This window comes from Chrysochloris asiatica, unplaced genomic scaffold (assembly GCF_000296735.1).
Source record: "Chrysochloris asiatica unplaced genomic scaffold, ChrAsi1.0 scaffold00155, whole genome shotgun sequence".
Classification (NCBI taxonomy): Eukaryota; Metazoa; Chordata; class Mammalia; order Afrosoricida; family Chrysochloridae; genus Chrysochloris; species Chrysochloris asiatica.
Window position 1 is genome coordinate 1,270,992 of NW_006408673.1, and position 23,817 is coordinate 1,294,808.

At 39.9% G+C, this 23,817-nt stretch overlaps 1 protein-coding gene across 1 annotated transcript in view; it reads left to right on the forward strand.

The window, feature by feature from the left end:
• ARHGAP10 (Rho GTPase activating protein 10) overlaps positions 1-23,817 on the forward strand; it is a 483,306-nt gene that overhangs the window by 408,263 nt on the left and 51,226 nt on the right. Inside the window, exon 20 of the mRNA XM_006870868.1 lies at positions 16,641-16,800. Within this exon, the coding sequence (XP_006870930.1) occupies positions 16,641-16,800 (160 nt within the window). The remainder of the gene's footprint in view (positions 1-16,640; positions 16,801-23,817) is intronic.

The window sequence follows — 23,817 nt, forward strand, 5'->3', positions numbered from 1 at the left end:
CTTCACTCTCAGCTCTAGTCCTCTGTGGCCATGTCACTGCCTCTGGGCCCAGGAGTCCCCGGGTTTGCAGTACTGCTGGCCATCCAGGTTTCCACCTGGGTTCACAGGGGTCTGTTGAATGTGGTTGGGCTTAGCTTGCAACTTCACTGCTCTTTTTTTCCCCTCTATCCCTTATCAGTGATCAATGTGGTCATAAATTTACTTTTTAAAGAAAAATGCCTGGTTATGTTTGCTAATTCAGAAGTTCAGTTTTAAAGTCAAACTTTGAGTTTCCTAACCCATCTGTATTATTCTAATTTGTTTAAGAAATGAAATGTGTGTGTGACCTGGTGTGGCTCTGTAGGTTAAGCATTGAACTGTTATGTTAACTGCAAGGTTTGAGGTTCCAACCCACTGGCTGCTCCTCAGAAACTCTATACAGAGTTACTATGAATTGGAACTGACTCAAGGGCACTTAACAACATCAGACCATCTTTGATATGCTAATTTGTTGAATAAATGAACTCTATGTGTATGTGTTTCCAGTTAAGGAAAACTTATGTGTAAGGTAACATGATGTAACCCAAATCCAACCCACTGCCCTCAAGTCAATTCTGACTCACAGTGACCCTATGCTTGTGGTACTGATTATGTGCCATTGAGATGGTTCTAACGCTGTATAGGGTTTCCAAGACTATAAATCTTTATAGGAACAGAAAGCCTCACCTTTCTCCAGTGGAGCAACTGGTAGGTTTGAAGTGCTGACCTTACAATTAGCAGCCCAGTTTATAATCCACTATGCTACCAGAGTTCCTTTAGTGACCCTATGTTGTTGTTAAGTACCATCGAGTCATTCTGACTCATAGCGACCCTGTGTAGGGTTTGAGCCACCAACCTTATAGTTAGCACTTAAGTGCTTATCCTACAGTGCCACAACAGGACTCCTTAATGATCCTGTATTGTTGTTAAGTACTGTCTAGTTGATTCTGACTCATAGTGACCTGTATAGTATTTTTGAGGAGCAGCTGGTGGTTTTGAACTGACAATGTTGCTGCTCAAATTGACCATGTGATCCAGTGCATTATCCTGCAGCGCCACACCAGGACTCTTCTAGGATAAAGTAAAATTGTTCCCTAGGATTTCTGAGACAGTAAATCTTTGTGAGCGGAGGCAGTCTCATCTTTCTTCTGCAGAGCAGCCGGTGGGTTTGAACTGTTGACTTTGAAGTTTACAGTCCAGTGCTTAACCCACTATGTCACCAGTCTCCATAATATGATCTAGAACTCTTCATTCTTCTTGTTTAGGTTTTTAAGGTGATAAGAATAAATCTCTGGCATAAAAATATCTCAACCTTATTTTTTGTCTTGTTTTAGACCTAGTTCTTACCTGTTTGATGCCACAATTGATTGTTATTGTTGTTAAGTGTCATTGAGTCGGTTCCAACTCATAATGATCCTGCATAGGGTTTCCAAGGAGTGGCTGGTGGGTTTGAACCTTCACCTTCAGTTCAAATCGACCTTGTGATCTAGTGCTTTTCCTACAGCACTACACCAGGTCACCACCACAATCGGTGGTGGTTGTGTGCTGTGGAGTTGGTTCCAACTCATAGCGATCCTGTATAGGGTTTCCATGATTGTAAATCTTTATGGGAGCAGAAAGTCTCATCTTTCTCCCATGGGACAGCTGGTTGTTTCCAACTGCTGACCTCAGGTTAGCAGCCCAACTGATAACCACAGATAGTACTTTATAACCAAAGTTATCTCAGTGTTTGACTATTCCATTTGAAGAGACGTGAGGTGAGTGCCAGAATTTCTTGGGCCGGTTAGGTGATGATTGGGTTTTGGCTCTGACCATGGCCCTGCTCAGCATGCTATGCTAACACACTATTTTGTGATGACCAGTCATTCCATTTGGATACTTCAGCTTCTAGTTAGAGAAGATCTTTCAGGTTCTGGCTTAGCCAAGCTTCTGGAAAGGTCATGTTGGAACAAACCTGTTCTCTTTTCTTCAACAACCAAAGAGATGAACTTTTTGGAAGAAGCCACTGTTAGTAATCAAGCAAGGCAAGATAGACTGTTCTTCTGTGTCATTTGGACATGGCCTTTCCCCATTTTTCCTGAGTCTCGCAGTAAGTTTGGGCATATGGCAGCCCTAGTGTCTGAAAGTTGAAAGTCAGCAATTGTGGGAGTGGTGATGCTAAAGACAAAATGGAAAACAAAGTCCTGGACAGAATTGCCCTGTTTCTTTGGAGCAACAGTGAGTGGCCAGCTATTCTGGAAGACAATCTCCTTCACTCAGAAGTGGACTGTCCATAACTGTTTTACCCAGTAGTTAACACAAGCAGACATTATCATGTACTTCCAAGAATTGGGTAGGAAAGATGAAGTACTGATCCATCTAGTTTGGAATGCTGCATGTAAAACCAATTAAAAGCAGCATTCCAATCTAGGTTAATCATTACTAGGACCTAGTACGTCAGATCAGTGATGTCTCATTTTTTAAGTGTCCTGCATTACTTTCTACATTAGTGATTTTTCAAGGAACAGCACTGCTCAGTGAGCTCTACTCTTCTGATGTACCCAGTCACTAGAGATCACAAGGCAACTGTAGTCTTTGGTCTTCATCAGACATGAAATTCAATTGTGGCTCCTCATCCCTTTATGAAAGTTGGCTGAAAAAATGTTCTCTTTCTACTGTTTCACATATGAATCTGCCCCCCAGATTCTAGGCATATTCAACTTTAATTATACATTTGTTGTTCAGCATTAAGTTTTGTTTACAATATCAAGTCCAACAGCATTTAGAACTATGGGGAAGGAAAACATGTTTTGACTTATTGTAGTTTGTACTTGAATAAGTATTATGTACTAGAATAAGTGTAGTAGAATAGTGTATTAGTTAGTTATACTAGAACCTAGTTTTTGCCATGTTTAAAATATAACAACCTAGGCTTTATTTTAACAGTACAAATTATATCACTGTCCTAGGGTGGTCGATTTGAACCACAAGGTGGGGTGGTTCAACTGACCAGTTGTTTCTCAGAAACCCTATACAGGGTTGCTATGAGTTGGAACTGACTTGACGGCAGTTAACAACAACAACAATATGAATTCATTTTGAAAGTACTATTTCTAATAATGTGGCTCTCTAGGATCAGTACTGAACTGCGAATCATAAGGTCAGTCGTTGAAATCCACCAACTGCTCCTTGGAAACCCTTTGCAAGGTCATTGTGAGTCGGAACAGACTCAATAGCACTTAACAACAACAACATTCCTGATATTAGACAGTGCCCCCAATGGCCTGGTAAAATTAGGAGGAAAGACCATCATCACCAGAAGTACATTTTATTGATGTCATGCTATCTGCCATGTGGTTGAAACTAGTACATGAACATTTCCAGCTTAACTCAAAAGTTGTGTTTTAAAAAGGTTTATATAAATTAGCAAAACTTATGTAATAAACAAACCTCTCTTCCTGATCACTATTTATAATCCCCTCCCAGCTTAGACCTCTTGCCATTGACTTCACCTCCAGGCTGTTACCAGGGAAGAATCCCTTTGCCACTATGACTTTTCCCCTGAGATGTTTATCTTTGAGAAATAGCCTTTCTCCCCTACCTCATGAGTACTCTTCCGCTTCAGGGATTGCACATACTTTTTAGTACTTGAGACCTCATTGCATTTGAACAGGCACAGAAATAATGTCAGTTGGGTAAAGAAGAATTTTAAATACTCAGAGAAACCCTATGGTGTGAGGCTGCAGGTTAATGCACTAGACTGCAAGCTTGGTTTGAACCACAGAGTCGGCGGTTCAAGCTCACCTGCTGCTTCTAGGAAACCCTATACAGGTTCACTATGGGTCGGAACCAACTCGATGACACTTAACAACAATAAGTTTATTAAGGACTTGTGGTGTGATGCTGTAGGATAGCACTGGACTTCAAAACACGAGGTCGGCAATTCAAATCCACCAGCTGCTCTTTGGAAACAGGGTCACTATGAGGCAGAACCAACTCAACAGCACTTAACAACAATACAACAAGTTAATTAAGTCTTGGTGGTCTTAGGGTAAGCACTGGACTGCTGACTACAAGGTCAGCAGTTCAAACCCACCAACTGCTCCTCAGAAGATGAGGCTGTCTATTTCTGGAAAGATTTCATACAGGGCCACTGTGAATCAAATCAACTTGATGGCTATAAATTTGTTTTTTATGTTTGTTTCTAAGCTTATTATTGAGAAATCCTATATAAAAGATAAAAAAGATTGACAATAAGTATAGTCATATGCCAAATGACAGGAAAATCAAGTCACGGGGAGAGGAGTATGGGATGAATATTAACTGAAGTGTCTTTGTTTGCCCTCTCCTGGTACCAGAGGCTCTGCCTGTTTTACCAGGAGTGGTTGGACCCACTGCCATTGAGATGGTTTCAACTCATAGCAACCCTACAGGACAGGGTAGATCTGCTCCTTAGGGTTTCCGAGACTGTATACATTTAAATAAACAGCCGACTGCCTCAGAGTTGTTGTAGTTGTTAGGTACCATTGAGTCTGTTCTGACTCATAGCGACCCCATGCACAACAGACCAAAACACTGTCCAATCTGGCACCAAGCTCACAATTGTTGTTACTACATTTGAGCCCATTGCTGCTGACACTGTGCCAATCCATCATGTTGGGGGCTTCCTCCTTTCATTGACCCTCCACTTTACCAAACATGAGCCCCTGCTCCATGGACTGACTGGCCCCTCCTGATTACATGTGTGAAGTATGAGAGACGAAGTCTGACCATCCTAACTGGAGGCCTCATCTTTCTCCCTTGGCCTGGGTGGTGGATTTAAACTGCCCAATGCTTAACTCACTGTGACACCATGGCTCCTTATTTTGGTTGCGATACCCTCAAAAGTAAGGAGCCCTGGTGTGGCGATAGTTAATGCACCAGACTGCAGAGCTGTTTGAACTGCAAGGTTCAAGCTCACCAGCTGCTCCTAAAAAATCCTATACAGGGTCGCTGTGGGTCAGAATGGACTCGATGGCACTTAACAACAACAACAACAACAACAGCCCTCAAAAGTAAATCATGATTAAGCCTTTAGATTTATATTGCTCTGTATTTACAGTGAGCTTTTATATGTTAGGTCATATTTTCCTATTGATTTTCATTATTATTTTGGAGATTTTTCTCCTGCTCCCCCCAGAAAATCTTACACATTAATCTAGCTAATTTTAACTGGCATTTTGGAATTTATTTTTCCCTCTATAATACTTACTCTTGCTTATTTTCAGTGGGATTTTGCCTAGTCTTCCACTATTCCCCTGAAAGTTTTGCATACTTACAAATAATAAAAATAATACTTAAGAATATAAGCTTTTGCTTTATAGAGTAACCTATTTGTAGCAATAACCCATTACTGTCAAGTAAATTCCAACTCATCACAACCCTACAGGGCAGAGTAAAACTTCATCATTAGGGTTTCCAATGCTGTAATGTTTACAGAAGGGGACTGCCACATCTTTCTCCTGGGGAGCAGCATCCCATGGCTTTGCATCCCATGGCTTTGAATGATCAGTCTTTTGATTAGGAACCAAGTGCCTAATCTGTAGGCCAGCAGGATTCTTCATGTCTTTGTTGTTTTCTGTTAAGTGCCTTGGAGTCAATTCCAACTCACAGTGACCCTATTTTGGATTTCCTAGGAGAGGTGGTGGGTATGAACTGCTGACCTTGCAGTTTGCAGTCCAGTGCTTATCCTACAGCACCACACCAGCATCCTGTATTAATAATGCTGCAAACAAACAAACCCACTTCCATCCCACTCCACACACACAGGAGACAGGGATGGGCAACTTGGACATTGGCTATCCAAAATGTGGGGAGGGGGGCACTACAAAGGCAATAAGTGACTGGTTTACATACTTTCAAGAGGCAGTGTAGATCCAGAGGGCTTGGAGGAAGGTAGACTCTCCACTGAGTAGTATCCAACCTGTCTAGGCAGGGCTGATGAAATGAAATACAGACAGGTCTGTTGTGCTACAATAGTGAATAATTGTTATCAGGACTGATTGTGAGGGTTGGAAATGTAAAGGTAGACATTTTGTAGCAAGGAGTGGAGTGATTAACTTTTCAGTCTAGGAACAGAGGTCCCTGGGAACATCAAGGGAGAAGAGTGGAGAGCGGGACCCTACCCAGAGAAGCAGTGATGCCTGAGAGGGAGGCAGAGAGGATGACATGGAGAGATGGAGCAGTTGGGGACTTTAGATCCAGAGAGGGAGAGGGGCTGCGTGCTGATGACCGGGGGGCAGGTTTGCAGTGTATACCCTTTGGTTGGTTGATGATGCATGGAGGGGATTGTAACCATGGCAATAAAACGATACACGGTAGGGTGAATGTAAAACTAATATTCTCCCATGTAAACTATCACATAATTCACAATAAAACATTAAAAAAAAAAAAAAACACACCCACTTCCATGAAGTTGATTCTGACTCGGAATGACTGTATATAGGGATTCTGAGACAGTAAATATTTATAGAAGCTGATAGTCTCATCTTTCTCCTGTGAAGCAGCTAGTGGGGTTGAACTACCGACCTTGTGGTCAGCAGTCCCATGCTTATCTCACGGCACGACCAGGGCACCTTTGTATTGATAATTGCATACACATAATCCTATTGCATGATTACTAAACCAGCTGCCTTCAAGTTGATTCCATTTCTTGGTGGTCTCCGTGTGTCAGATTAGCACTGTGCTCCATTGGCTTTTCAAGTCTGTGGACTTTTCAGAAACAGATCAACAGGTGTTTCTTCTGAAGTGCCTCTGGGTGGGTTCAAACCTCCAACATTGTGGTTAGCAACCAAGTGCATTAACCCTTTCTACCACACAGCAACTTCTGAGTGAGTACATCAAACCAATTTCAGTAAATTTTAGTTTCATTGAGAGTCCACACGACTCAACTTAATATGAATGTTTGAATAGTTTTTACCAACAATATTTAGGAAAATTCTGTACTTGAATATGATATAAAATGTTCTTAACTTATGTTGTTTCCCATTTTAAACTATAAAACTCCCTTTGATATTATTTGGCTGTCTCACAGATTTTTCTATGAAATGGTTTTATTACCATTTATTACTTAAAATGTATTCCTTTTTATGATTTTCTTTTTCACAATGTCTGGTTTCTCAACATATGGAAGTTTTAAAGTCTATGCTTTTTTGAATTAAGTTCTAATTATTTTTTAATTATGGTCTGATAAGAAAACTTGCATAATATTTATCCTTCAGAATTTATTAAGACTTAGTAGCCTTTCCTTTAAAATACTCTATGTGTTTGTGAAAAAAAGTGTATACATTGTTAATTGAGTTGTGTGTGTGTGTGGGCATGGGTATGTAAAATAGATTACAGTATTTGTATTGGTGATTTCAGATATCTGTCTTTTGTAATTTTGCTTACCTTATCTCACTGTCTGAGCATGTTAAAATTTCCAACTGTATTTGTTGATTTTAAAGTTTTACCTTTCAATTCTGTTATTTGTTACTTGAGGCCATATCACTAACTGCTTTTCTTCTTATTCAATTATCTTGTCCTCGTACCAATATCAAATGGCCCTCTTCATCTCCCATTCAATTTATTAAGGTCATTACCTTTTCTTTTTTGAGGGGGGCTGTATTTGCCTAGCATATCCACCTTTTAATATATTATTTTTTTCAACCTTTCTTTGTGTTTTTATTTTAAGCAATGCTTTAAAGGTCAACATATTGTTGGATTTAAAAAGACATTTGGAGAATCACTGTATTTCACTTGATGAATTTTATCCATTTATGTACATTGAAATTGTTTTGTTAAATTCCATGGAGTCAGTTTCAAGTCCTAGTGACCCTGTATGGGGTTTCTGAGACTATAAATCTTTGTCGGAGCAGAAAGCCTCATCTTTCTCCCTCAGAGCTGCTGATGGGCTGGAACTGCTGACTTCATGGTCCAGTGCTTATCCTACAGTGCAGCCATATTGCCATATGTTACAATTAGCATTATATACATATTTTTTTCATTTAATTTGTCTTCTTTATTCTTCCCTGCTTTCTCTAATGAATCAAGTATTATTTTGCTGTTTTCAGTGATATTAGGTACTGTTGAGTCAGTTCCAACTTGTAATGACCCTATATACAACAGAATGAAGCATGTCCAATCCTGTTCCATTCTCACAATGAATTTTCTGTTTGAGCCCATTGTTACAGCCACTGGGTCAATTCATCTGATTGAAGAGCTTCCTCTTTTATGCTGAAGTTTTACTTTACCAAACATGATGTCCTACTTAAGGGACTGGTCCCTCTAGTGACAGAGATCGATTGTTTCTAAGGGGGCTATCCTTATTTTTGAGACTTATGTTATCATTGATCTATTGATTCCTTAAACATAACTATATTTTTCTTCTACCCACAGTAAAAATAAGGCAATTAGTTCTCATGGCCTTCTAGTCTACTAACCTTGATCATGTTGGTATTTTGTAGAATTTTGGTCTGATTATTTGGATTATTTTTTTACTTTTTTTTTTAACCTAGATTTTCTGTTTAAAGACAACAAATTATCAAACTAGATAAACATCCTATATTGCTTGTTTTATTTGAATACCAATCAATATAGATCTTTGTGTGGCAAACCTTGGAGGATTTTTACGTCTGGTATTATTTTTACTATGCCCTCACATTTGAATGACAATTTGACTGGATATAAAATTGTTAAAAAGTCTTTTCTTTTAAGACTTTAAAATTAATACTTTAGTATCATTTTGGACTCATTGTTGGCTTTTGAGAAGTAAGATACCAATTTGGTTATTTTACATTTTTATGTGATCTGCTCTGTCTGGATGCTTTGAGTTTTTTCTTACTATGTTCTTAAATTTTGCAATAGCAGGTACTTTGACCCTTCTAGGTTGAGGTCTTTGAAATTTCTTTGTTTTTAAATAATTGGTAATAATTTGTTTAAATGTTCTTTGTTCTCATTTTACTTTATCTCCTCTGGGTCCCAGATGTTGGCAGTTCCACTTGTGCCTTTCTATTATAAATCTCTGAAGGTTCTTAGTGAGTTTGCAGTTTAGTGTGCAAGTCCATTTGAAAACTTTTGTGTCTGTGCATGGTTATAGTGGGTTGGATCCTTCTTCCTTCCTGCCTGCCTGCCTTCTTTGTTTTTTCTGTTCCCTTGTAGATGTTGTCTCTGTCTGATTGAGACCAAGACCTTATCGTTGCTACCATTCTCATCTTCCCGGTTGGAGGGGTACAAATGTCAAACCTAGTTCCTTGGGAAACTTGGTCATTTTTGGCCTCTTTGTACTGTTGGGGGAACTCCTGGTGTGGCACTGTAGGACCAGCACTGGACTGCGAACCACATGGTCAGCAGTTCAAACCCACCAGCTGCTTCTTGGAAACCCTATACTGGGTTGCTATGAGTAGGAACTGACTCAACAACACTTTCCAACAATAACATGTACTGTGGGGAGTCCTGGTGTGGCACTGCGGTTTAATGCACTGGACTGCAAAGTCGGTTTGAACTGCAGGATCAGCAGTTCAAGCTTACCAGCCACTCCTCGGAAACCCTTTACAGGCTTGCTATGGGTCAGAAGCGACTCCACAGCACTCAACAACAAATGTATTGTGGGGAGCTACTCTGGGGCTAGTTCCAAACAGAGAGCCTGCTTCTTGCTCCTCTATCCTATGCCTGGTATATTGTAGATGCTACGGACTCCACAGGATTTGAATAGCTGGCTAGTTCCACTGGCTTCAATTGATGCTGGATCCAGTAGGTCTTTGTCTTTTGCTCCCCAACCTCTTGAGTGTTTCCTTTGTTTCAATTCCACAGAAATGTATAATAGGTTTTTGAAAACAGTTATAGATTTACTTCTAAAATTTTGTTTTGTTGTTGATAATAAGTTATGTTTTTAACTTATTTTTAAAATGTTATTTTGTTATTGTTGGGCATCTTTAGTAAAATTTTCCCGACTGGTTACTATAAGTAAGTATTGCTGTGTTCTAAGTGCAGTTACTTTTTCTCAGTAAATCTTTTGTTCCTCCTGATTAACCATTTGATAATAAGACACTTTTAAGAGTATTCTGACCTGACAGGCAGAGCATTGTGTACCATTGAAATTAGCAGTAGTAGTAATCTGTAGCTGTCTTCCAGTTAATCAAATGTAGAACCATGACCGTTGCTGGACTTAAGTACAACTTACACACAAGATCTGCCCTTTTCCTTTTATTCTCTTTTCCTTTTCTTTCTTCCTTCTTTTGAAACTTAAACCAGACTGTAAAAGTGGGATCCATGGACTAGCCTTGATATTGTGGAAATAGTCCATCTCTGAAGAATAAAGAAACTTGGGGTTGAATACTACCCCCAAACCTCTTAAGCTAACTGTAAGAAAAGCAGGAGATTCAAAGGGCGCTATCTCTGACTCTTAAACCATTAGAAATTCTATTTGAGAGGAAGATAGAAGAAATGAATGAAATTGGAGGGGAAACTCAAAACCTCATTCCCTCCAAGAATGCCAAAGCACGTCTATTTACCACCAGGATGTTGAATGTAAATGGAGAGAATAGTTTGTCATCGTCAGAATGTGTAAATCAATGAACTAGAATAAAAGTTTATTAATATCACAATAAAAACTGATAATAAAAAGTTTATTAATATATTAAAGTGAAGTCAATAAACATCCTCGAAAGGGCTGGAAGCAGTACAGCTAGAATGTTCCTTAGGAGCCAAGACGGTAAGACTTCGTCTCTCATACTTAGGACTTGTTTTCAGGAGAGACCTATCCCTAGAGAAGGACATCATGGTAGGTAAAGTGAAGGGTCAGTGAAAAAGAGAAAGCCCCTAATGAGATGGATTGGCACAGTGGCAGTAGAATTGGCCTCAAGCATAACAGCAATTACGGGGATGCCGTGGGACCGGACACTATTTAATTCTCCTGTGCTTAGGGTTGAAATTAGTCAGAAAGGACTTGATGGTACCTAACAACAGCAGCCACAAAGGGTTATCAAGTTTTTGTTCCTGCTTCTTACTCTAACTTTCTGCCAGTCTTTGAAGAGTCACTTATGAAACTAAAAGCACGTGCTCATGCATTCTCGCTCATTAAAGAAATCTATCACTACTGAGTAGTGTTATCTAGTAGCTATCACGAAAGGCATGGCCTGTTGAATGCCTTTTTGTCAGATTGTTACGAGAATCTGTTAAGGTGCAAGCATTCAGGTTTCTACCATAGAAATTTTTCTGTATTTATTTAAATTATCTTAAGGTTACTTTTATGGGAGTCCTAATGTGGCGCTGTGGGTTAATGCTCCAGACTGCGAAGCCGTTTGAACTGCAAGGTTGGCGGTTCAAGCTAACCAGCTGCTCCTCGGAAACCCTACACAGGGTCACTATGGGTCAGAACCGACTCTATGACACTTAACAACAACAAATATATTGCTTTATAAATAAGTCTGTTCCTTAAATCTGAAGCTTCCCAATACTTTCTTAAATTTCTACCTGTTTTCCTTGTTCACTCTACTTTTATGACACTAAAGTCCGTAAAACGATCTCACACATCTTTCGTGAGCTCTGAGGTTATACAACCAACTCTTAAAATAATCTCACCTGGATTTTCTATTGACTCCTCACACCCCACATGACTAAAACTGGTCTTATTATCATCTGTATCCGATTTGCTGCTTGTTTTCAGTTACTCAGGAGCTGTGGTAGCATGATTGGTTATGCATTGGGCTACTAACTGCAAGGTCAGTTGTTTGAATCCGTCAGGTGATCCATGGGAAAAGAGGAGGCTTTCTATACCCATAAAGATTTGTGGTCTCAGAAACCCTATAAAGGATGACTGTGATAGCACCCAACCATTACCACCACCACTACAGTTAATAATTCTACTGTTTACCCAGTTGCCTAAGCTACAAACTTGAGGGTCATCAAATGTGAAGAATGAGGTTCCTCTCTCACCGTTCACATTTGCTCACCAAGTTCAAATGAATACAATTCTTGAATCTATTCCCTGGGTCATATCACTTCCCAGCTTAAGCCCTGCAATAAGTTTCTAGTGCAGGTATTATATACAAAGCTCTTCTTCATATATACAAACCTTACTTCATATCCCTGTTTTCTCTTTCCATTCCTATCTTACAGTCAATCCAACTACTTGAGGCTCTGAAAGCTTCCACCGGCTGTCTATATGTTTCTGGACTTTCAATCTTGATATTTTCTCTACAAGGGCTCTTTGTTTGAAAGTCTGGTGGTCATTACTTTCTATTCCTGTTGCTTTACTCCCACACCTCCGACACCCCCACCACTGGCAGGTTGGAATCTCCTTTCTCTGTGGTCTCTAAGCTCCTTGATACAGTCATATTGTAGCACACACTACCTTTTATTATGTCTTTACCTGTCTTCTGCACTATATTGTGAGCATCTATGGGTGTGGTAGCGTAGTGGTTACGAATCGGGCTGCGAACCTTAAGGTCAGTGGTTTGAAACTACCAGCCGCTCCACAGGAGAAAGATGAGGCTTTCTACTCCCGTAAGGATTTACACCCTCGGAAACCCTGTACAGGGTCGCTATGGGTCGGCTCTGACTCAAAGGCACTTAACAACAACAACAACATGGGTGTGGAAGTAATGCTTCACCTTTGTAAGTCAGTATGTGTGATGCACCATATAAATAAATAGAAGCTCAATGAAGATGTTTGTGTTCAGAAGGAGATAGGATGAGAATTAGGAGTGTGCAAATTTTGTAAGACTGCTTTGAGTTTTTAATTTTTCTCCCCCTTAGTTTCCAAAGGTAATGCTTTTTCCTGTTAATGCCGTAAGTTTCCTGTGGCAGCAAGTCCACAGAATTTGCTGGAGACCTTGTTTACCTGGCACAACATTGTTTTCTTGAAGGATTTCCAAGATTGAAACCTGGTCTCCACCCTCTGAATTTTTTAATATCTTAAAATAATAATAATAATGGAAATGGGGATCTAAAGTGAGGTCCTGAAAAACCATCAGATGACAAACTTGTTTGAGAAAGGAGAGGACAGGCAGGAAAGAGGGTTGGCAAATTTTTTTGTGTGGAGAAAGGCGGCAATTAGGCAGAATTGAAATAAAAGCCATTTTCTGGTGCATTTCTTATCTTGGATTCTGTTCACAGTGAAAGTCCTTTAGTACCATTTGTTCACTTACTAATGCACCTTTTTATTTCTAGGTGATTTGTCTATTTGTAGATGTTTCTTACAAGGTGTTACTTAAAGAAGGAGGTTGTAGGTCCCTGCAAAAAGAATGCAAGATGAAAAATGATGAGAGTATCTAACATCAATTCACATACAACTTAGTTTCATGGGAATCTTTGAACATACGCTTTTTATAAGTCTCCTATTTGCATCAAACTTGAGAAGTAGTCATTTGATTTGTGATGAAGTTGCAGACATGGATATATGTACCTAATGTTTGTGGGCCTGATGTTCATTTCCCCTCAGATTCAGTGATTTCTCTCAGGAAGATGAAGTAATTCCCAAAGAGTAAAGGAGAAATTTATTGTATGCACTTGGAAAGTAGGGTGAAATATCTCTTTGTTTGATCATATTCCCTCCTACCAATATTATTTTCACTGAGGGTTCAGCTTGCAACTGTTTGGCAGGAAGAGAGAAATTCTCTTAATAGAACGCGATTTAGTGTGTTGAATGGCAATTTGTGCTGCATTAGTCTGCTTGGGAGGAGGATTAGAGGAAATGCAGATGAGTTAGTGTCTGACTGTAAAAACATTTCAGGCATCTTTTTAAAGTAACCTTAGACCTTTGGTCTCCAGTTCCCTAAAGTTGCTTCCATTGACAGGTTTCTCCTTGTAGGAATGAGCCAGGGAATAAGCTGGCCCCAGTCTCTTGTTTGCTGCCTGTGCTGTGTCATGCCCTGCTGTGCTGACAGGAGTGTGGTCCAGAGAAGACTGAGTGCCAGGGAGCCAGTCTTCTGCAGCCAGGGAGTTGCTTGCCTGTGACTCACTTTTGAGGTTATCCTGTTCTGCTTCAGAACTGATCATATTTTGTTACTTCTAGCCAAGCCCTGAATTGGCATCTGTAGTGCAAGTATTTGTTTAGGAGTTTACCTTTTAGACTATGCTAAAGTTACATTTGAGACCCTCCCTAATTTTGAAGGGAGTCGTTGCTCAGATGGTTGAGGTTCACAGGGAAGATCTGGGGAACCTGCAGCTCTGCCCTTTGTTGCCCGCAGGCTCATTTTGCAGAGAACTAGTTGGAGTTGTGCTGTGCAGGCGCAGGGAAAGTGGGTAGCGTTTGTTCTAAAGTAAACTGTGTTCCAAAAGAAACTAAATCAAAAGGGAAATCATAGCAGTGGTTCATCAATGGGTTCTGGTTCATTTGTCTGAAAATTAGCCCTTCCCTTTGGGGCTGAATTACTCCAATTGGCTAAACCATTTTGTGGTCAGGGGCTGTGGAAATAGTGAATTTGTTGAAAATGGAATAATAGTATTCTAGACTGTACACTTGAGAAGAGACTACTCAAGAATTTACAGGGAGACTGAAACTAGGGAGAAAGACTTGCCCACAGAAACAGGGTTTATCTCTGGACCCACTATTACCTCCTTTCTTTTCCTCCAACACACTTAGGAAAGAAGAATCGCAGGAAACTTCTTTACCAGAATCTTCTGCAGAGGATCATCCAAATAGCGCTCTCTAACTGCTGCTATTAGAAATTCCTTCTTCCCAACCACCATCTTTTAACTCATAGTCCTTGAATTTGGCTTTTCTTGATCACAAAAATTAGCATCCTGGAAGCTAGCTTAAAAGGAGCCTGGAGTTTTTCTTGTATACCATTATTTGTTGTTGTGAAGTGCCTTGGAGTCAGTTCCAACTCTTAGCGACCCTGTAGAGCGTTTCCAAGGAGTGGCTGGTGAGTTCGAGCTGACAACATTGTGGTTCAAACTGACCTTGCAGTCCAGTCCTTATAATAATACAGTGCTCAGCCAGAACTCCATTATACCATTACTAGGAGAATTGAAATCCATCTAAAGTATTTTATGGAGTGAGTTCCTTGTTTCTCTCTGTGGTTATTCACTCTCTTTTTCTAGGGACTGCTGTTAGTTGCTGTCAAGTCAGCCCTACCTCATGTGTGCAGATTAGAATTTATTGCAGAGAATTTTTAAGGCTGTGGCTCTTTGGATGTAGAACATTAGTTCTTTCTTCAAGATAGCTCTAGGTGGGTTTGAATCGTCTACCTTTCAGCTAATAGAGCATGTAACCATTTGTACCACCCAAGGACCCCTTCTCGAACCTTTTGTTGTTGTTAAGTACCGTGGAGTTGGTTCCGACTCATAGTGACTTGGCACAGGGTTTGCGAGGCTGTAAATCTTTACGGGAGTAGAATGCTTCATCTTTCTCCCGCGGAACAGCTGGTAGTTTTGAACTGCTGACCTTATGGTTCACAGCCCGATTCTTAACCACTACGCTACCAGAGCTCCCTTTAGGACTGGTGAAAAATGAAGGTTCAATCAGATCATCATAGCTTTTGGTGGCTGGAATTACTTCCACTTGATTTCGTATGTTTCTAAGGCATTTCATTGACCAAATGTTATGATTTGTTGTTAAGTGCCATGGAGTCGGTTTCAACTCATAGTGACCCTCTACAGGGTTTCCAAGGCTTTAAATCTTTACAGGACCAGAAAGCCTCACCTTTCTTCCTTGGAGCAGCTGGTAGTTTCAAACTGCTGACCTTACGGTTTGCAGCCCAATTCGTAACCACTACACTACCAGAGCTCCTTAATGTTATGATTAGTTACCTAGAAAATTAAGGCTAAAATAGTGCCATCTGAATAGTAGGTTGCTGCCTCTATGGGTTTGACTGTAGCCCAAGTGCTTCTGGGTGCTGCTCAGGTGTGCTTTATGGGAGCTGGGCATACTGTGGAGGCAGGAAGACCGGTTAAGGGAAGTAGCTGCTCTTGTGAGATCTTTTTTCTGTCTTCTGCATTTTCCACTGAACCCCATAACTTGTCTAAATGATACTAAACATATTTTATAAAACGATCCTCTGTGAAGGCATAAATCATGCAACCCATGTAACAAATGCTTTTTAGTTTTGGTTTAAATTCAGCCCTGCAGTCACTGTGGGGGCCAGATTCTTGTATAACATCCTCTTTATGTTAACAGGGAAAATGGAAGCTTCTCTGTGTCCAGGGATTTGAATAAATTGGGCTAGTAAATTGTAATCAGCATAACAGCTCAGAAAACACGGTTACTTTAGACTCATGTAAGTTTTTAGGCGTTACGTGGTTACTGGGAATGGCTTGGAAAACCATCATGTAACTGGAAAGTCAAGGTTAAGACTCTGTGAGGCTGGTGTACAGTTCTTCAGCGTTAGAAAGTCATGTAGTCACCATGAAGGCTTTCATCTTCTGTTTGATCTGATTTTGATGATGATGTTTTCTTATGGAGAAACTCCTCACTGTTTTATCTATGATCTATTTTCAGCATCTTTGGATCAAGAAAAACAATAACACCTTAAAAGACCTTTAACCTTCAAATATTCAGTCTGAATTATAAATGTAAATTAATTGACTAATCAAGTAATGTCATGTAATTATTACTGGAGTTTTTTTTTTCTTCCCTGAGTATTTGATTGAAATCTAATGCCCTTCCCCTCCCCCCCCCCCAGGTGATGGTTCTAACCCTCCAAAGGAGGACACCCCTCCTGGCAGTCTAGACTCGCTTTCCTCCCCGTCTCCCACGTCTGCTGCTGTCCATGGGCCTCCTGCACCAGACAAAAACCACTTTCTCGCAGATGGGGAGAGCTCTGGGGAATGGACCATCACTGCGTAAGTAACTGTGTTTCTATTCGGTACCAAGGGGAGGAGGGCCATGGCCTTCTTTATTTTGAACTTTGCATGGTGGGTGACTTCTGAGCTATTTCCTTGGTCCCTTACTCTCTAGTCAATGGGCACTGGGACTACCAAAGGGAGGAACCCAACCTTTGTTCAATAGAGTCTCTGCAGTCTCAGCAAGGAAGGATTGGCTGGTGCTACTTTAAAGGTGATCTAGGTTCAGTTTATGGTTGTTTGGGGTTGTGCAAAGGAAATTTATTACTGCTATACTCTGAATGCTTCTTTCTCACTAGTTATGCAAACTTTTAGGCGTATGAGAATGCCTGACCTGTAATGAATGGCTTCTTGAAGCTGTCTTATAGAATGATATTTTCGTTATGTGAATATTTGAGAACTTGATGCTGGCCATCTGCTATATTGTGCTCAATTGAGTCATACCTAATCAATAATTGATGAATTAAACAATACGCTTTTATCTATCATCGCAGTTTAGTTTAGTGCCAAGCATGCGCAGGTATATTATTAGTACAAATAATACCCATACAAAAAAAGACCAGGGACCTGAATTGACTACTTGGAAGTTTGTTTTCCAATGTTGACTGAGACTATGGAGTACATGCAGATTGATGGTGGTATGGGGCATTAAATTTGAAACAAGAGAAGATTAAGAAGAAGTTTACTGATAATCATATATCATTGCTTGATTAATCAATCAAATTTACAACCAAAAATACATTGATGGTTCAACTTGACAGTATTATGGTGTCGTGTCTTTTTGTTGTTTTTTTAATCCAGAGTTGCCTAAAATGGATAATGATGTCATCTAACTCTAGCTGGGCATTTGTGGGACTTTAAATGGAATTGAATAGCATTTCTCACATTACTCAGCTTTTTATAGTTACTTGCTGGATTCACATGAAATCATTATGAACTTATTAAGTATTAAGTGAGACAAGGAGAAATTTGGTATGCTAAAATTTTGGGATGACTTGAAGACTGAAAATTTGACTGAAAACCCAAATGAACTGCAAAGTATAGAAGCACATTCTCTGGAGGAGATCTCCTTGGCTTGAGGTTATACATATGTACATTTTGTATGCTAAAGATTATGTGTTGTGGATTTAAATTACACGTAACTCAGATATGCTTGTCGTTTTTACCATTCTGGTTCCAGAATAAAAATTCTCTTTGACATTAGTACTGCACCCAACAAAAACAGTGGTTACATAGAAACCCAAAATCTATCATCTGAAAACACTTTCAAGGTAGAATTTGGCCTTTTTCTTAAAAAAAAAAAAAAAAATTATAGTGAGAACCTGATTCCTAATGATTTCTTTCAGTAAACATATTTCAGTTTAGTTATTCATCCTTCTTCCATAGAGGGTCTGCAGAAAAGTGACGTGATAAACCATGATATAACCAATACAGAATTCACAACACGTCCATGCCGGAAACATGAAGAGCTTGATATTTTTGGTTATAAATCAAATGAGGAGTGAATTCCCCAGCTTCCTATTCATACACATTTTAAAATGTCATGGAAAGCACTCCAACCTTGAGAGGCCAAAAAAGAGCAGGGAGGAAAAGTGGTTGAAGGAAGTCTAGAAAGGAGATTTTTATTATAATATAGAAGTGGACCTACTTCACAAACTTTTTTCCTGTGCCTTGAATACAATATATCTATATTTCTCTTAGAATCCTCATGTGGCACTGTAGGATAAGCACTAGACTGCTAACCACAAAGTTGGCAGTTGAGTCCCACCCATCAGAAACCCTATCCAGGGTCGCTGTGAATCAGAACTGACTGGATGGCACTTAACAATAAGACCAACAATATTTCTCTTACAGATATTGACTGTTCCTTGTGTGTTTTCTAAAAGATTTATTTATAAATATACACAGAGGCTTCAACAAGTTAATGGAAAAGTCCCATAATTTTTCACTCCATTTCGCCATGAACTTTTTGAAGTCCCCTTAGTATTTCAGTGTAGCTTTGTCATTATATTAGCACATGTGATTTTGTATGTAGGCGAACCCATTGCTATCAAGTTGATTCCCATTCATTGAACTCTATAAGAACTCCTGGTATGGTGCTATATAGGGTCAGCACTGGACTGTGAACCACAAGGTTGGGAGTTCAAACCCACCAGCTGCCCCTCAGAAACCCTATGCAGCAGAGGTGGGAGACCTTTTATTTATTTTTTTCTGTCAGTGTGATGGCTGTAATGAGAATTGCCTTAGCAGGGCCAGCTGTAGTTGATTTCGCAGGCATATAAATATGGCCCATGGGCTGGACGTTCCCCACCCTTGTGATACAGGGTCTCTATAAGTCAGAACCACCACTCATCTATCAGTTTGTCATACGGTTGTGGCTTGTGAGTTGCTGTGATTCTAAAAGCTATGCCACTGGTATTTTAAATACCAGCAGGGCCACCCATGGTGCACAAGTTTAAGATGAGCTTCCAGACGAAGACAGATTAGGAATAAGGAGTGATGAACTACTTCCAAATATGTAGTCACTGAAAACCTTATGAATAGCAGAGATACACTGTCAGATAAAGTAACAGAAAATGAACCCCTCAGGTTGGAAGGCATTCAAAATGCTACTGGGGAAAAGCTGCCTCCTCAAAAGTAGAGTTGACCATGATGATGTCAGTGGAGTAAAGCTCATGGGAATAAAGCCCATGGGACCTTCATTTGCAGATGGGGCACAACTCAAAATGAAGAGAAACAGTTGTAAACATCCACTGAAAATTGGAACATGGAATGTACGAAGTATGAATTGGGGAAAATTGGAAGTTGTCAAAAAGGAAATGGAATACATAAACATTGATATCTTAGGCATTAGTGAGCTGAAATGGATTGGTATTGGCCATTTTGAAATTGATGACCATATGGTTTACTATGCCAGAAATGACAGATTGAAGAGTAATAGTGTTGCATTCATTGTCAAAAAGAACATATCCAGATCAGTCGTGAGGTACAACGCTGTCTGTGATAGGATAATATCCATGTGCCTACAGGGAAGCCCCATTAATACTACTATTCAAATTTACGCACCAACCACTGAAGCCAGCGACGATGAAATAGAAGAATTCTACCAACTTCTCCAATCTGAAATCGATCAAACATGCAATCAAGATGTATTGAACGTTACTGGTGATTGGAATGCAAAGGTTGTGAGCAAAGAGGAAGGATCAATAGTTAGAAAATATGGCCTTGGTGATAGAAATGATGCTGGAGAACACATGATAGAATTCTGTAAAACCAATGATTTGTTCATTTCAAATACCTTCTTTAGACAGCATAAGAGACGACTATACACATGGATCAGATGGAACACATAGAAATCAAATTGACTACATCTGTGGAAAGAGACGATGGAAAAGCTCCATATCATCAGTGAAAACAAGGCCAGGGGCAGACTGTGGAACAGACCATCAATGACTCATAAGCAAATTCAAACTGTAGCTGAAGAAAATGAAAACAAGTCCACCAGAGCCAAAATATGACCTTGACTATATCCCACCTGAATTTAGAGATCATCTGAAGAACAGATTTGATACATTAAACACTAAAGACCAAAGACCAGAAGAGTTGTGGGACGACATCAAGAACATCATACATGAAGAAAGCAAAAAGTGTTGAGAGGACAAGAAAGAAGGAAAAGGTCAAAATGGTGTGGAGATTCTAAAGCAAATGGAAGAAATGAGGAGGTCCAAGAGCTGAACAGAAAATTTCAAAGATCAGCTTGAGAAGATAAAAGCCAAATGTTACAATACAATGTGCAAAGATCTGGAATCAGAAAACCAAAAAGGAAGAACACACTCAACATTTCTCAAGATGAGGGAACTGAAGAAAAAAAAATCAAACCATGACTTTTGTTATTGAAAGACTCTCTGGGCAAATTAGTGAATGATGCAGAAAGCATCAAGAGAAGATATAAGGAATTCACAGAGTCACTGTACCAAAAGGAAATGGTTAATATTCAACTGCTTCAAGAGGTAGCATATAATCCAGAGGCAATGATACTGAAGGAGGAAGTCCAAGGTGCATTGAAGGAATTGGCAAAGAACTGATGGAATAAAAATTGAAATCTTTCAAGAAAGTGAGGCGGCATAGGAGGCACTCACTCATCTCTGCCAAGAAATTTGGAAGATGCCAAGAAATTTGGAAGACAACTATCTGTCCAACAGATTTGGAAGAGATCTGTATCTGTGACCGTTCCAAAGAGAGGTGACCCAACGGAATGTGGAAATCATTGGGCAGTCTCTTTAATATCCCATGAGTAAAGTTTTACTAAAGGTAATAGAGAAATGGCTGCAAGCATACATTGACAGAGAACTTCCAGAGGTTCAGGCCGGATTCAGAAGAGGCCGTGGAACGGGGATATCATTGCTGATGTCTGATGGATCTATGCTGAAAGCAGAGAATATCAGAAAGATGTTTACCTGTGCTTTATTGACTACTCAAAGGCTTTCGATTGTGTGGATCATGAAAAGCTATGGACAATATTGTGAAGTATTAGTATTCTGAAACACTTAATTGTACTCATGAGGAATCTGTACCTGGACCAAGAGGCAGTTGTTTGAACAGAACATGGAAACACTGAATGCTTTAAAATCAAGAAAGGTGTGTGACAAGGTTATATTCTTTCACCATGCTTATTCAACCTGTATGATGAGCAAATAATCCGAGAAATTGGGTTACACGAAGAAAAACATGGCAACAGGATTGGAGGAAGACTCATTAACAACCTGTGATATGCAGATGATACAACCTTGCTTGCTCACAGTGAAGAGGACTTAAAATATTTACTGATGAAGATCAAAGAGCACAGTTTTTGGTATGGATTGAATCTCATGTAAAGAAAACAAAGAACCTTACCACTGTACCAATAAACAACATTCTTATCAATGGAGAAAAGATTGAAGTTGTCAAGAACTTCATTCTTCTTGGACCAACTATCAACACTTGCGGGAAGCAGCAGTCAAGAGATCAGACGATGTATTGCATTAGGCAAATCTGCTGCACAGGAACTTTTTAAAGTGTTGAAGAGCAAAGATGTCAGCTTGAGGACTAAGGTGCACCTGACACAAGCCATGGTATTTTCAATAACCTCATATGCATGTGATATCTGGACAGTAAACAAGGAAGACTGTAGAAGAATTGATGCTTTTGAGGTGTTGGAGGAGAATATTGAAAGTGCCATGGGCTGCCAAAAGAACTAACAAATCTGTTTGAAGTGCAGCCAGAGTGCTCCTTGGAGGCCAAGATGGACAAACTTCATCTCTACTTCAGACATACTGTCAGGAGGGACCTGTCTTTGGAGAAGAATATCATGTTTGGTAAGGTGGAGGGTCAGAGAAAAAGAGGAAGACCCCTAACGTGATGGACTGGCCAAGTGGCAGCATTGATAGACTCAAGCATGGCTACAGTAGTGAGGTTGGCCCAGGATCGGGCAGTGTTTCATTCCGCTGTGCATAAGGTCGCTGTGGGTCGGTACCAACTCGATGGCACCTAACAACAACAACAACAAGTCAGAACTGACTCAAAGACACTTAACAATAACAAGGCAAAGTAGAACTCCTCATTCAGTTTCCAAGGCTGTAAATCATATGGAAGCAGACTGCCTCATCTTTCTTGCACAGAGTGTCTTGTGGGTTTGCCCTGTAGGTCTTTCGGTTAGCAGGCCGATTCTGTGTGCCCTGGGCTCCCATATGAACTTGTTGTCGTTAAGTTGATTCTGACTCCTAGCAACCCTATAAGACAGAGTAGGTGTACTCTGTGGGATTTTAAGATTTTAAGTCTTTATAGAAACAGAGAGTTTTGATTTAAAATCTCAACTATTAACCTACAGGTTGGTAGTTAAAGAGCCTCTGAAGAAAGGCCAGGCAATATGGTCCTGAAAGGTCACAGCTTTGAAAACCCTACTGAGTCTAGAGATTCAAATTAGGAGTCCTTAGGTGGTACAAGGAGTCCTGGTGTGGTGCTATAGAATAAGCACTGGACTGTGTGGTCAATTTGAACTCTAGGGTTGGTGGTTCAAACTAACCTGTCACTCCTCAGAAACCCTATACAGGGTTACTATGAGTCAGAACCAACTCAACAGCACTTAACACCAACAACAGGTGGCAGAAATGATTTAAAATCTCAACTATTAACTTAAAGGTTGATGGTTAAAGCCCACCCAGATTATCCTCTGAAGAAAGGTCAGCCACTCTGCTTCTGAAAGGTCACAGCCTTAAAAACACCCTGTAAGTCTGAAGCTACTCAACTAGTTTGGAATTTTGGTTTTTAATCAGACACACATCTAATCTTTCTTCCGCCCCAAGCTAGAGCATAACATTCTTAATGAAAATTTTTGCGATATTAAAACAGTTGTTAGTAAACATTTTTATTTTCCATTTTAATAAATATGTATGTGTAAGAATACTTTCCTTTTGGAAGTCCTGTTTCTTTCTCTATACCAGCGAATACTTTTTAGGTTACTGTTTTTGATTTCTGCTTTGTCTTCCTTCCTCTATAAATAGAGATTAAAAAAAAACCTCATCCTCCAGGAATTTCACAGAATTAATCTCACCATTTTCTGTTTACACCATGTTTCTTTGTTTCCTTCACATTTGCAAATTTAGTTTTCATTGTGTGTACATGTGGTTTTTTCCTTTTCTTGCTTTTTCTTTTAACCCATCATCTCTGCTTGCCAGTGGTACAATGCTGAGTATAGTAAACCTTGTTGTTGTCAGGTGCCATCGAGTCGAAACCGACTCATAGTGACCGCATGCACAGCAGAATGAAACAATGTCTGACCCTGGGCCAACCTCACTACCGCTGCCACACTTGAGTCCATCAATGCTGCCACCTGGTCGATCCATCTCGTTAGGTGTCTTCCTTTTTTTCTCTGACCCTGCACCTTACCTAGCATGACAGCCTTCTCCAGCGACTGTTTCCTCTGGACTATATGTCCAAAGTATGAGAGACGAAGCTTAGCCATCTTGGCCTCCAAGGAGC